The following is a 14,148-nucleotide window of genomic DNA, read 5'->3' as shown; positions in this document are numbered from 1 at the left end:
AAAGAAAAGAAGGTCCTTGTTTTAACCTGCAAAATATCTATGAAAGTGACACGAAAATGCTGTGTAGTGACAAAGACATTTACAACAAAGACAACAAAGAGCAGTAAAACCACAGAAACCTTTTTTCCCCACAATCCACATATGCCTATCAAAAGTACACGTGTGAAAATGTGAGTCAGTCAGATGTGGTGGGAGATGTAACGATGCGATAGGTTTACCCAGTCAGTTTCGAATTGAAAAGATATACTATAAAGTGCAGCATGAAATAAAGTGACAATAATAATGTGAAAAAGAACATAAGATAAAAGGCACAGCAGTACTGAAAGCAAGCTTTAAGTGACACATTTAAAATGGGTGATAGATGATCGTGTCAAAACACTGACGCGGATGAGCGAGCTCAAGACTTTTATTTTGAAATCTTCCTTAGTACGTACAGGAAGTAAACAAGTTTTATATCCTGTATGAGATTCTCCTGAACTTTTACTTCTGTATGTTTTGTTATTTTGTACTGTTGATAACTTTACGCCAGCTGGAGCTATGAGCGCCGTTATTCCTCGCATAGAGCAGCTGTCTGCCAGGGTGGTTCGGGTACTGGGCTGTAACCCGGGACCGATGACTCTGCAGGGAACCAACACGTACCTGGTCGGCACGGGGAAAAGGTGAATCTAGTCCAGCCAGTGGTGACGTTTAGCATTTTCCCAAAATGAAACATGAGTAAATGTGTTGTCCGTTCAGCTCATGTGTATTTGAAAGGGACTAGCTGGCCAAAAACTTGACACTCCTTTTTCTTAGCTTGTAGAAATGGGCGCTCATGCCAAATTCCATTTAAAATCTTCTAACCTGAGCATTTTCGCGCTTCTGGATAATAAAGGTGACAGATGGAACAAAGCTGAAAGTGTGCAATTAATTGCCAGGGTCTTTTTGTTTCTTCGGCATATACTTAATATAATAAATAATAATAGTTTGGAGTAATATTTAAAAAAAATAGTAGACTATGTTTGCAGTGAAAAAGAGCGCTTAGTTCTTTGTAATGTGAATAAAACAGCTATAAAACAATAGCCAACTATAAGACAGAACAATGGAGTACTCATCGGTAGAGTTGGAATATATGAATATGCATAGTTACCTTTAAAATCCTTTGGGTGAATATATAATGAGCAATTATATTCCAGACGGGTGCTGATAGACACGGGGGAACCTGCTGTGCCTGAATACATCAGCAGCCTGAAACAGGCACTGAAGCAGTTCAGCACCAGCATCCAGGAGATCATCGTCACACACTGGCATCACGACCACACTGGTGGAGTAGAAGATATCTGCAGGGACATAACTGGTGAGCCCCTGAATGTGTGGGTATAGTTGGGTTACTTCACCGTTCATCGTTACTGTATTCGTGAAATCTATCTAAAAGCCATGTTGTAATGGAAAATCAGTCATTAGTTTAGTGAATCAAAAACTGCCAGTACTTTTTCGACTTAAAGACTCAATGAGTCAGTATTCATTTCTTAGTTGTTGTTTTTTTTATCTTGCAGGTTCTGAGGTCCGAGTCAGCAAACTGCCTCGCTCCAACAAAGCCAGAGAGACAGCAGGAAGCAAAGACTACACTTACCTAAAAGATGGAGATGTTGTTGAGATGGAGGGAGCCACACTCAAGTCAGTTCAGTTTTTACACATTGTGAATTTATAAAAGAGCATTAAAAAATACATCTGTCATAATATACACAGAAGAACAATAACTCAAAGACTTTTTCAGGGTGAAAATGTATAAACTAATATCATGAAAATATGCTGCAGTACCAACGAAAAATAAAAATTTGTTAACATCCCTTTAGTTATGGTTATTATCATTCTGCACACTGACATGGCTTTTGTCTGAATCTACAATCAGATAATTGAGCAGAGAGCCATTTCTTTTTCCCAGAGTGCTTTTCACTCCGGGCCATACTGATGACCACATGGCCTTGCTGCTGGAGGAGGAGCGGGCTATCTTCTCTGGAGACTGCATCCTGGGCGAGGGCACAGCCGTGTTTGAAGACCTCTACGACTACATGAAATCTCTGCAAATCCTGCTGGACTCGGAGGCTGACCTCATCTACCCTGGTGAGCAAGGATACGCTGATGCTTGACCCTCTGTTTTATTTCTTAAAAAACACTCTGGATAATGTTTTTTTTTTCCCCCTCAACCTGTTTGCACACAATCACACAATCTTGTGGTACATCATCACTACACCAGTGAGAAATGTATATTTTAATAAAAAAAATGTAGGTACTCTATAAAGTCTAGTTTCATACACCATTCTGCAGATACCATGCTGTATCACAGATCATCGTCTCCATTATATTAGATAATGGTGAATTGTTTTTCCATATTTATTGCGAGGAGTGTTTCATGACATTGTTATGAGTTACTCTATGACTTCCACTTGTAAGATCCGCACCTATTCCCTCACAGAAACGCCTCAAATAATTATTCTTTTTTTTTTTAAACTAGTGAATATTTACCTTATTTTCAAAATAGCTGCCAATAAATTGTCCGTTGATCGACTTTACTTGTTTCAGAGCTACCGGCTGTGCTTCTTTGAGTTCTGCCTCTGTGACGTGCATTCATTTAACAAAGTCTTTCCGATGACTGGAGAAAAAGCTTGCTGCTGCTGTTCCCTGTGCAGGCCATGGACCTGTGGTTCAGGATGCTGGCTCTAAGATCAGACACTACATCAGTCACCGGGACCAAAGAGAACAACAGATCCTGGCAGCCATTCTGGATGGAGCAGGAAAGGCTTTCACTTCCATGGAGCTTGTCAAGATTGTGTACAAGGTCAGGAAAAACCACCTTTTCCTTTGATGCTGTTTCCAGCTTGTTGTCAAAGGTAGACTGGGTAGACTTTTACCAGTAATACAGTCTGCCATCTTTGACCATGGAAGCAATCTAATCCCTTCTGATTACATTCTAAATGGGCTGGCACCGCTGTACTTGTCTGATCTTGTCGATGTTCACACTCATTGCAGAGAATTTGTGTCTGCTAATCAGATGATTGTCAGTATTACAAGATATAGACTTAAAAAAACAGAGGTGACCAAACTTTTTTAGTTGTTACCCCGAGTCTATGGAGAGAGATTAATAATAACTCGGAATTAAATGCAGAATTAAATGGTTTCTTGAAATTTTTCTGTTTTATTAATGGCTGCCTGTGAAGCACTTTTCTCAGCTCTGGTGGTTTGGAATGTGCTATACAAATGACTTTGACCTTGACCTGATCCCATACAGACTGGTCTGTTTTGAGGCTGGATCACAAAAAAACCCACTGAAACTTGTGTTGCTTTTCTCTCAGGACACACCTAAACACCTGCACCAAGCAGCTAATGTGAACCTGGTTCATCACTTAAAGAAGCTGGAGAAAGAAGGCAGAATCAGTCTGGGTATGGTCTCATTTACTTCCTTTACAAATAAGTTCCAGCAGATACTGTAATGATTTAAATGTGATCCACCAAAATAGATATATCTCACCATGTTTTGTTTTTTTTAATGCCTCAGCTCTGGCTGCAGCTCTTTGTTGCCTGCTGGGAAATTTCTGCTCATTTGGTACAAAGGTTTGCTTGGACTCAAAGAAGGCCTGATTAGATTTTGGTGACCAAAGTTCAAAGTCATTGTGACTTCACATCCATCCTATTCTTTTGAACGTGATATATCAGGAATATCTAGGGAGGGAGGAACATGATTATATCAGAGATACGTGTTCTCTTAGACTCATAGATGAACTGATAAGAAATCGGTGGTCAAAGTTCAAGGTAACTGTGACCTCATGAAACCAATTTCTGTCCTGTAACAGATGAGTCTGAATAGACAGGTTGTAAACTTCAACATGCATGGTGAGCAGAGGTATACGACTGCAAGGTGGTAGTTTTAGTTACTATACTATAGGACTGCAGGTTAATTATAATTGTGCTGCTGTCATTTAGAAAATTTGGCTGTGACACAAATGTAAACCTTTCTTTCCCACAGTGAACGAATCTTCACAGAGCAGCAAATGGAAGAGTAATCTGTGACGTCCACTGACAGTGAGATGAAATGGAGCGTTGGGCTGGGATTTTCAAGATCAACAGCTAATGATTTTTGAATGCGAGATGATTGCTTTCAGCGCTATGTTTGTGCTGTACACCAGTGCTGATTGAGAAATGTTCTAGAGGAAAAAATCTGTTGTATTAGTCACACCCGTTGCTTCAGATATTTCACAACTCAAAACACACAAGGCACAGAAAGCCTGTGTTATAGTTAGACAAGGTTAAAATTTGCCTCAAGGTCAGCCGCCTGTGGCCGCATGAAGAATTAACCTCATCCTGAAGTGTGATCAGAGTGCTACACTTCCCCTGTCCCCCCCCTAATTAAAACTGCTTAACTGCTTCTATGTCTTCTTTTTTGAGTTGAGGCTGTTAAAGTAAGCTTTTTGTGTTGATTTAAAAATAATTGTCAGCGTTGTCTTCCATTTAACAATACTTTCTTGTCATGTAAGTGGGATAAGTTGGATTTATACAGTATATAATGACTGTACTGTACTTTATTTTACTGAGTTTGGTATATTATGAAGCCCAGAAAGTCAATAATCTCATAACATTTGTAATTGAGTTATTATTTATGAGGCTGGCACTTCCCTATCACAGGTGTGTTATTGCAATATCTCAAGAAAGGTTTTATGTGGGTAAAAGGAAATTCATTGCTTAACCGTTCAGCTGTTTCTGGGTATAGAAATTGTTTTATGTAGGCACTCGGTTAAGAAAGATTTGCCAAATAAAGACATAAGGTGTGTGTATGGGAATAGGAACTGGGGAAAATAAAACAGTTTGGTGCTTTCTCAGACTGTTGACCGTGACACAATGAGAAATCTAAATAGTGATGTGTACAGAAATATATTTTTCCAGCTGTTTTCTCCCTTTGCAAACTTTAACTTGAACCCGTCTGTCTTTTCAGTCATATTAATGAATCTCTAAACTTTGTACTGGAAATGCTGCACACATTTTCAGTCAGTCGCTAGGTGGCAGTATCTCTTAATTTTATGGCAAAATTCACTGTACCATGGTCAGTTAGAATAATTTGCATTCAGAAAATTTGCATTATAATTATTCTGTTTTTTTAGAAACTTGTTTAAAAAATATCATATGTAAATATGCGTTGGAATACTGTGAAAAAAAATGTTAAAATTAAACTTTGTGACACTGTGAGTGCATTATGTACATGGGGGTCTTTCCCTTTTCAACATTTTGCTCATTTGGGATTCAGTTGTGTCATTACTGAAAATCTCTCACCTTACACTAAAAAAAAAAAAAACTACAGTGCATAACTAATGCAGGACATTTGATGGACACCTAACACCTATACTGTGTATTGTGGACAAAAATTTAAGAGACTACAGGAAAATATTTTGCAAGTTACTAAGTACTAACTACACCTTACATACTACATCTGGAAGCAGCGGTGTCAAACAGGGGGCAGAACCAGCCTGCAAGAAAGAACCAATCTTGCTCACTGGATTGTTTGCAAAGTTTTAAAATTTCAGTAAAGTTATTCATAATTTCGCACTGCAATACCTGGTGAGTCACTGTCAACAAAGTTCTAATTATAGATTAAAATACTACAGCTGTTTAATTCCAAGAACCCTTACTTTATGTCCCCTGTTCTGGTCTCAAACTGAAGGATGACGGGACTTTCTGAGTTGTATCAACGATGGTGGAATCGGCTTTCTGAGTCTGTGTCTACTACAAATGCTCCACATATGTCTGTGGGCTTACTGGTATTCTACTGGTATTCCTAATCTGTTGACTATGACTGTGACTGCCGGTTGTTGTCTTGTTTTATATTTTGGCCACCCCCATTTTTTATATTAATTTGTAATTTAGGTTATATTAACTTTCTGTTGTCTTATACAGCTGTTTAAATGCGCTTTATAAATACATCTTAATTAATCATTTGCACATCTGCGTTGAACTGTAATGCACACGTAATACAACATATTGCTGAAACTGCGTTTTTAAAAGTATCATACGTCGTTCACCATTTGTTCTATAGATGTGAATGTTTCCATAACAAACGAAAAAGAAAAAAGGGACTTTATATGCGTGTCTTATTTTGGTGGTTTACTTTTCTTTTATCGCAGTCAGAACTGACAAAACAAAAACTCACAAACTATCTCACAAATAAAATAGAAATAAAAATTGCATTCGGGGCTTTTAGTTCAGTTTTCCCTTTGAATAACGAGCTGACGGGAGTTTGCGTGCACGAGTGAGGCTGAGAAAGGGCGAACTGCAGACACCCAGCTCTGCCGTGTGGTAATGAGATGAGTGGAGGTGGGGGGTGGTGGCGGTGGAGACGGAGGAGGGGGGTCTACTGGTAAAGATAAACAGCCGAGCCGAGGAGCCTCTGAGCCAGATGAACATGGCGGCTCCGGTCCAGGACGCCGCTGCCGCTCCGTCCCGCTGACCGACATCTCCCCGACGACATCCCGCACGTCAGGCACCCACGGTCTCCCAAACTCTCAGGTAAGTTTCCCGTCATTCTCTTGACCCCCACTTCTCCCGTTAGTCCCACCTCCAAAAACACGTATTAACGTGCAAAATGTCCACTAATTTAAATCGAGTTTTATACTAAAATGTGCATTTGTTGTTGTTGTTGTTTCATGTTTTTTGTTTTCCTTCATGGCGGTTCTACATTTTTATTGGGTAGTGAAAATATACCACAGGGTTAATTAGTTGATTACAGGAAATAACGTTATGTTCGTCCAGTATTTAAACGCGCAGGTCATTCATCTGTGTTCACGAACCGGGTCTGACGGCGAGTATACTTCGCTGTGTTTATCGGCCAAATCGGCTGATTGACAGCTATCACTACTGAAACGGGGTTTCGGGCGAAACTAGCTCGGTGGATAAAAATGCTAATTTCCGTTGGTAACCTGCCAAATCCACGACTAGGGTTCAAATGTTCGGCAGAAGAAGTGAACGCCGATTGGCTCTGCTGTTTGTTTAAGGTGTTTAAGCAACTGTGTTACAACTGCACAAATATCCCAACCAGGACTTCGCCGTTTAACTTTTAACGGTTAGCTGTTTAAATCCCCTCTTCCTGATCGAGAGAAGCGACAACTGCTGGTTTATGTGAACCTCCGCTTTAGCCACAAGCGTTCAGTGCTCGCTTGTTGCTCCTGTTAAAGTTTCATGTAATCACCCGTAATTAAACCCTCGTTGATCACAGATGGGTTTATCAGATTAATATAGACATATAATTGTTTAACAATGAACATTTTATGATATTCTCACACTGGTTCATATCGCTTTGACTTCCTTAACCAACTCAGGCGTCAAGCAAAACAAACGCAATCGTACACTTCCGGTTTGTAGTTTCAAAGTAAAACCAGAGACGCTCTAAAAGAGCTGTTTCACTTCCTATTACTAATCCCATTGAACAGAAATTGGCTGAAATTCTGCAGCGGGCCCACATAAATTATTTTATTTTTGGAAATAAAGAACACAGATCTAATATTTGTTTAATGTTCAGACTCTTATAAAACAACTCTTATGTCCTATTCTCATAAAACACTTCTGTTAATACATGCTAAGTAATTGTTTACCAAACAATTGGCAGTTTACCAAATTAAAACAAGTTGTTAGAAGCAAACTCAACCCACAAGATACATTTTAAAGTGTGTACATGTAGCAGCTGGTTGTGGTGGTCAAAGCTAACTGCCATCAGGAAATAACATTTTCTGCTGTTGTTGGCTTCAAGCCTGAAACTAACATATCAGCTACAGTGAAGCAGTTCACAGCCATGTACCCAAGACTCTCAAATAGTTATTTCACTATAATTAACCCATAAACAAAGACCATAATAGAAATGTTAGAAGAAAAAATGTTTAGCCCATAAAAATTTGCTGGGATACCTCTATAGGATGCTACCAGAGGTCCAGAGAGCTAGTGTTCTCCAATATATTAAAAGTTCTCTGTTTTTGTTGTTAATTCAGTTTAAAGATACAATTGTAGGTAGTTCATAACTTATGTTATTTTATGATGGTATAATTCCAGCATTTAGTAGAATGATGCCACAGTTTAAATGACTGTTAATAATAGATTTTTAACAATTAAAAAACAAGTGTCTTTTCTTTTTCTTCCATCTAATTTGACATAGTTTAGCAGCTAGCTCTACTGTGTTGTGAGGGGATGCTTATCTCTCCAGAATGTGTTTTTTTTTTCAGGTTTGAAGCTGAAAACAAACAATAATAAAAAGGCTAATTATCTGAAACAACATGTTATTTCAAGTGATATTATCGTTTTAGTCCAGTGGGAATAGTCGTAGGTGAAAATCCATTAGAGACTGGTACATGGATGGAAACTACTAACATTATTATCATCATCATTTTTTTATGTATTTAAAGTCATAACAGGCTATACTCTGTTAAGATGGGAGGACATCTGCTGGTTTGTCAAGAAGGGCGTTGCGTGATTTGAGACCAGGCGTTTAGGAAATGAGGGATATTTACATCAAACGCGCATCTTTTTTCATGACATATGATCCTTGAGAGTGCATTGCTTTCACTTTTGCTTTTCCTTTGTTATATGTGTATGCTGTTAAAAGCCAATTTGCAAAGCAAAAGCCAAATTATTTGCACTTTAGAGTGTCCAAGTTTGAGATATTACAGTTATCCCTCTTATATATTAAGCAGAATGCTACTTTTTGGACTACATAGCATGTGTATGTATGCTAACAGCACAGCATAGAATGAGGAGTGCGGCTGTGACAAAAACATGTTGTGCAGGTTTACGCTGAAAAGAAACACTCACAGCTCAGAACGTATTGTCTTGCAGTAAGGTGGGCCTTTTTAAATGCAGGCACAAGAATTTGTCTTTATTTGCTGTTGTGCTGGTTTCTCTGTGTTTGCTATTGTGCAGGTATCTTACTACAGGAAATCTGTCAGTTTGCCTACGTGACAGGTGCCATCTGATTCCTCTGGAAATGTTATCTTTGAGGGCTGGGCTTATGATTTTTTTTTGGCTCTTTTAGGCTTATTTGCTCTTCCCGGCACCCCAAAGTGAACTTTGAAAGGGATTGCAACATGTAGGCCAAGTGTTCAGGTTCTGTTTAACCCTTCTTTCTGTACCTTTTTTCTCTCTAAGGGGTTAAGAGGCATTATGCTATTTATGCATAGAAACAGTTAGGCAGCATAAAATACTGTGCATGTTTTGTTTTAGTCAGAGATTCACCTCTATCTGTTTGCTCTGTATTCTTGTAACGGTCTTATTACAGTTACAGAGTAGTGTCTTGTCTAATTAAATTCTGGTACATTACAATACAATGTTCAATGCCAAAACTACCTTATAGTGCTGCAGCAAGAGTGCAGGAATGTTCTTAAGTCCAAGATCTTAACACAAATTTGGCAGCCTGCCCAATGAGGGATCCTTAGAGGCTTGAATTCACTAAACCACATGAGGGCTCAAATAATGTCCTGACCAATGACGGCAGCAGCAGGAGGAGGAAGGGCAAGGCTTGACTGTGCATTTCTCCTCAGTTTGTTTTCTATGAAGGTTTATCCTGGGACAGCAAGGAAATAGATTCACACATTTAAATCATAGCAATCAATCCCTGATGTTATCCTGGTCTTGGATTTAAAATAAACCTAGTCCTAATTTAATGTCTTTGTGAGTGAATTAAATCAGATATAGACGTGAAATTAGTAACAGACTATGAAATAAACATGCCAAAATTGTAGCTGTAGCAAATTCAGGTGGTGAGCACTGGGTTCCGTATCTACTTAAGAGCAAACGTTGCCTTCAGTGTTTCTCACCCACAAGCTGATCATGTTAATTTGGGAATGATTTGGGGGGGGGTATTTAAATACCAGCACAACTGGTTCATCTGTACATCTACTAGTATTTACCAAGGGGTGTATGTGTGGGTGTGTGCATGCTTGTCGACTTATCTGTGTTTGTTTATGTCTGTCTCTTCTCTCTGCCACCAACTTATCAGACACACTCTGCCCCTGGCTTTCTGTCACGTAGCAGAGACAGTCGCCTTCCAGGTCTGATCCTCCTGAGACCAAGTGCTCTAATTAACCACACACACACACACACACACACACACACACACACACACACACACACACACACACACACACACACACACACACACACACACACACACACACCCATGTCACTGACTCCCCTGAAAGCTTCCTGTGGTGTCTGAACACCATAATCACTGTAATATTCCCTCAGCAAAATGAATCTGCAGGATATTGTTACAGTATGTGATGGTAAAGTACGTTTTAGTTCTAAATCAAAGTGCATTGACTTGCAGATTTGAATACAAATTATCTCCTTAAACATTACTGAATAATAGGAAGTAACATAAAAAAAGAGTCTTAGAATAGACTTCATATATGAGCGTTTAAAAGGTCAGACGATGTATTGGCTCATGCGCATTTTTTAAGTTATCTTGAATAAGTAAGAGACGATGCTTTAGATTGCAAATGTTTAAGGCAGCCTATTGTGTGCAATCTTTGTAATTGTTACACAGTTTCTAAATTAGTTCTTTCTTATCGTGTTAGATGTGACATACGCCAATACTTTATATCTGCGATAAGCTAATATCAGCTGATATCAGCTAGCCAATTCACTGGTTTTTATCATCTCTGTTGACACATTCAGTAGGTTATTTAACAAAGTTCTCCTTTTATTTATTTTTGTCCAACCATATTATTTTATTTGACCTTAATGTAAACAGTGAAAAGCCTTGATAAGGGTAGTATGTAAACCGGTGCAAAATGGAGCACATTTCAGACTGGAGAGCTGTAGTGAAAAATAGGTCTCCTTTTCCATCTACAGTATTTGGCAGTATGTAGTGATATGGCTTTGTTCTGCAACATTCAGATACATTGCATACACGATGGGAGCAGCAGCACCCTGACAATAGACATAACACTGACTGATGCAGGTATTGTAGATTCCACACTGACAAGTATATGAAGGCCTTCCTCGGCCTGAGTGACAAGAAATCATTTAAAAAAGGATGCTTTTGGGTCCATCCTTACTGGTTCCATATGAATTAAGAGGGTAAATAGCAGCCAGATGCTGCTAATATGCTTCATTTTAGGTGTTTAGCACAATGCTGCAATTTTCCCAGTGCTCAGAGAAACTGCAAGAAACACAAGGGCTACATCCTAGACTCTACAGGCGTCAGTTAGCATGTTAAATCCTAAAGTACAAGGCCTGCATAGAGCGCTGTGAAAACTATATTTTTCACATGAGTGTTCATTAATGTGCCTGCCTTTGGGACTATTTGGGCTTTCATGTAAGAGACTGCACTATCGATTACCCATGCGTCTTTGAGGCTAATTTCTATAAAAGTATAACTCTTCTCTGTGGTGTTTGAAGATCTCCAGATAGATAATGTAGTATGATCACTGCCTAACTTTGTGGTTGTGGCTTCCGTGAACTATGACATCACCTTTACTCATTTATAGTGGCATGTGACGTGTGATCCAGCCATTTTCCAAATGAAAAGTTTCTCAACTCCAAAGAATGAAAAAAATGAAAAAATGTTTCATCACTGATGGACTGAAAAAGCAACCATGGAGGTTTTTCAGTTTTTGGTAGACTATCTCAACTTTCTCAACTAAATTATTTCCACAATTTCCCTCAATGCCATCTGGAAATTTCTGTGCTCCTGCACTGAGAATTTGTTTTCTATTCCTATTCTATTTTTGATGCATGGGTCAACATGTGTCGCAGTTTGAGTGAACGATGACTAATGTGTCAACCACAATAGCGGCTTAATACAGACTCAAAGTTTTTTGGTCTACCACCTGTTTATTTTAAAAGGCCAATACTTCTAAAGACTAGAGGTGTTTAATAATTTGCCACGATTGTGATTTAAAGGACTTAAAGTTTCAGATACATCAAAAAATTTGAATCATATTTTTAAAATGTGATCATATTTTATCCTAATGACAGGAGCTGAGAGAACTGAGGAGAGGAGCTCTAATACAACAACAGCAACACTTAAATCATTGCTCAGATACTAGCCAAGGCGAAGCACTTGTAGCTACTCTTGCAAAAAGTATGCACACTTATTATAGATATACTGGAAACACTTGTTTTGTTTTTTGTTTGTTTTTTCTCGTGGTTACAGTAAAACCATGAGACCTAAGGCATGCTATCAAGCATCTGAAAGTTAAGGGTAGTTGTACAAATAAAAGCTGTTCTTGGGAGATGCAGAGCAACGACTGAAAAATTCTTGTTATTGTTAGGGGAACAAGTCAAATCTACATGTCTGTTGCTTATGACTCAAATATGATCTTAATTTGAAATTCAGACAAAGAATAGATTGCAGCAAAAACCACAAGTATTTTGTAATTTCTTGACATGGTGACTGCACACAACAACAGGAGGTGCTTTCATTCGTATTCCCTTATTTACTGTATGTGTACCTAAAATAAAATACTCATGGACTGGAAAGTTTGATCAGTCATCGTCATCATAAATCACCAACGTGTTTCTTCGAAACATTCTAAAAGACTCTACTGTACTTGGACATATGATAAGTATGATACTTTGTGACTGTGGCCATGATTATGAGACAGTGTGGTCAACACCATTAAGAAGCATTAAGAATTATTTAGTTAATTACAACCAGCTCTAGAGCAGAGTGTTTGTATTGTAAATGATTAGATCAAAACCTGATGTAAGCTCAGACCGCCTACAATTTAAATGAAATCTTTTTGTTTGTCATGTATCTGAATGATAGGGAGGCCAGAGCTGTCTGAAGTCTTTTAGACTCACCCAATACTATTGTTTTTTAATTTGTGCATACTTAGATTTATACTTGCTAAAGCCTCATATTTGCTTCAGATAAATCTTGGAATCACTTCATGGTATGAAGGGAAGGAATGATTACAAGAAAAACCTGCTTCACTGTTCATACGGGAACCTGACTAATCTTCTTGAGACAGAAAAAATGTAGCCCTTTCCCCTTGTTGTTGGTATGTAATAGTGCTATCATAGTACTCATTTTAGACTGTGAGCTACAGTGTTAGCCAGGGCACAGTTGTGGAGGTTTACATGTATTCATGATGGTAATCTGAGGCTTTTTATGATTTTTCTGAACGGTTCTTTGTCTGTTTCAATTTTTTATTCAGCATACACCTTTGCCGACTTTAAAAAATTAGAATTGGGTCCACAAGTTTAAATTTATTTTGCATTTTGTCTGATTTAAACATGGTCAAAAGTACACATACAGGCTCAAATATAAACATGCATACATAAAACATTTTTAATAAGTTGTGCTGAAGGTTCTCTAATGTCTTTTAAGTTGACTACAACTGCTAGTTTCTCTTTGGCAGCATAAGAAAGCATTTGTTTGACACAACTCATTGGTTCAACCAATATAGAACAATGAGAAAGTCTAAGGAACTCAGTGAGGTTCTAAGAAAGAGAACTGTAGATTTATTCAAGCTGGGAAGGTCTAATGGAGCACAAACGCAGATTCCGAGATCATCGGTTCAAATAATTTACGTAAATGCAAGTTGTTCTGATATGCCACCACTTTGCCGATGTCGGGAAAAAGACCTAAACTGTTGCCCTCAGATGAGAGGGAGGATTTTCAGAAACATTTTAGGATTCAGCAAGGCTCAAATCTGCCTGGGTAGAGAGGGTGCAGGGCAAAAAAAGAAACCACTGCTCCAAAATCAACACCTTCAACTTCAACTGCAGCTGTATATGGACAAGCCGAATGTTGTTTGTACTAACTGTCAAGCATGGTAGTGGTAGCATCATGGACTGGGGCTGTTTTTCTTCCAATGATACATTGCACAAAGGGGATGCAACACTGAAGAAGGAAGACTAGCTCAAAATTAATCAATTTCACCTCAAATCAGCTGCTAGATGGTGGAAACTTCGGTGTTCCAATAGGACAATGATGCCAAACACATAAGAACTGGTTTTGGAATGGATAAAGGAGACTGATGTTGGGCTTCTGGAATGGCCTTCCCAAAGCCCTGACATCAACTCTATTGAAAATTTGTGGACTATGCTTAAAAGCCAGTACTTTAATTAACCCTTTAGATCTTTTTTTTTTTTTTTTTTTTTTTGCAGTGGTTTGGACAACTGATTTAAGAA

General features: G+C 38.5%; 2 protein-coding genes across 4 annotated transcripts in view; both read left to right on the top strand.

The window, feature by feature from the left end:
* Positions 1–443: 443 nt before the first annotated feature.
* On the top strand, positions 444–5,196 carry lactb2 (lactamase, beta 2). The gene is made up of 7 exons (XM_063461832.1): positions 444–659; positions 1,173–1,333; positions 1,533–1,653; positions 1,922–2,100; positions 2,667–2,815; positions 3,330–3,417; positions 4,001–5,196. Exons 1-7 carry the CDS (start codon positions 538–540, stop codon positions 4,042–4,044), a joined length of 864 nt encoding a protein of 287 aa, XP_063317902.1. The 5' UTR covers positions 444–537; the 3' UTR covers positions 4,045–5,196.
* A 1,222-nt stretch (positions 5,197–6,418) lies between these two features.
* LOC134617671 (nuclear receptor coactivator 2-like) overlaps positions 6,419–14,148 on the top strand; it is a 59,090-nt gene continuing 51,360 nt past the window's right edge. For all 3 annotated transcript variants that reach the window (XM_063463015.1, XM_063463016.1, XM_063463013.1), the window contains exon 1: positions 6,419–6,528. The gene's annotated coding sequence lies outside the window, so the exon portion shown is untranslated. The remainder of the gene's footprint in view (positions 6,529–14,148) is intronic.

This window comes from Pelmatolapia mariae, linkage group LG18, assembly GCF_036321145.2.
Source record: "Pelmatolapia mariae isolate MD_Pm_ZW linkage group LG18, Pm_UMD_F_2, whole genome shotgun sequence".
NCBI lineage: Eukaryota > Metazoa > Chordata > Actinopteri > Cichliformes > Cichlidae > Pelmatolapia > Pelmatolapia mariae.
This window is presented reverse-complemented; position numbering and strand designations above follow the sequence as displayed.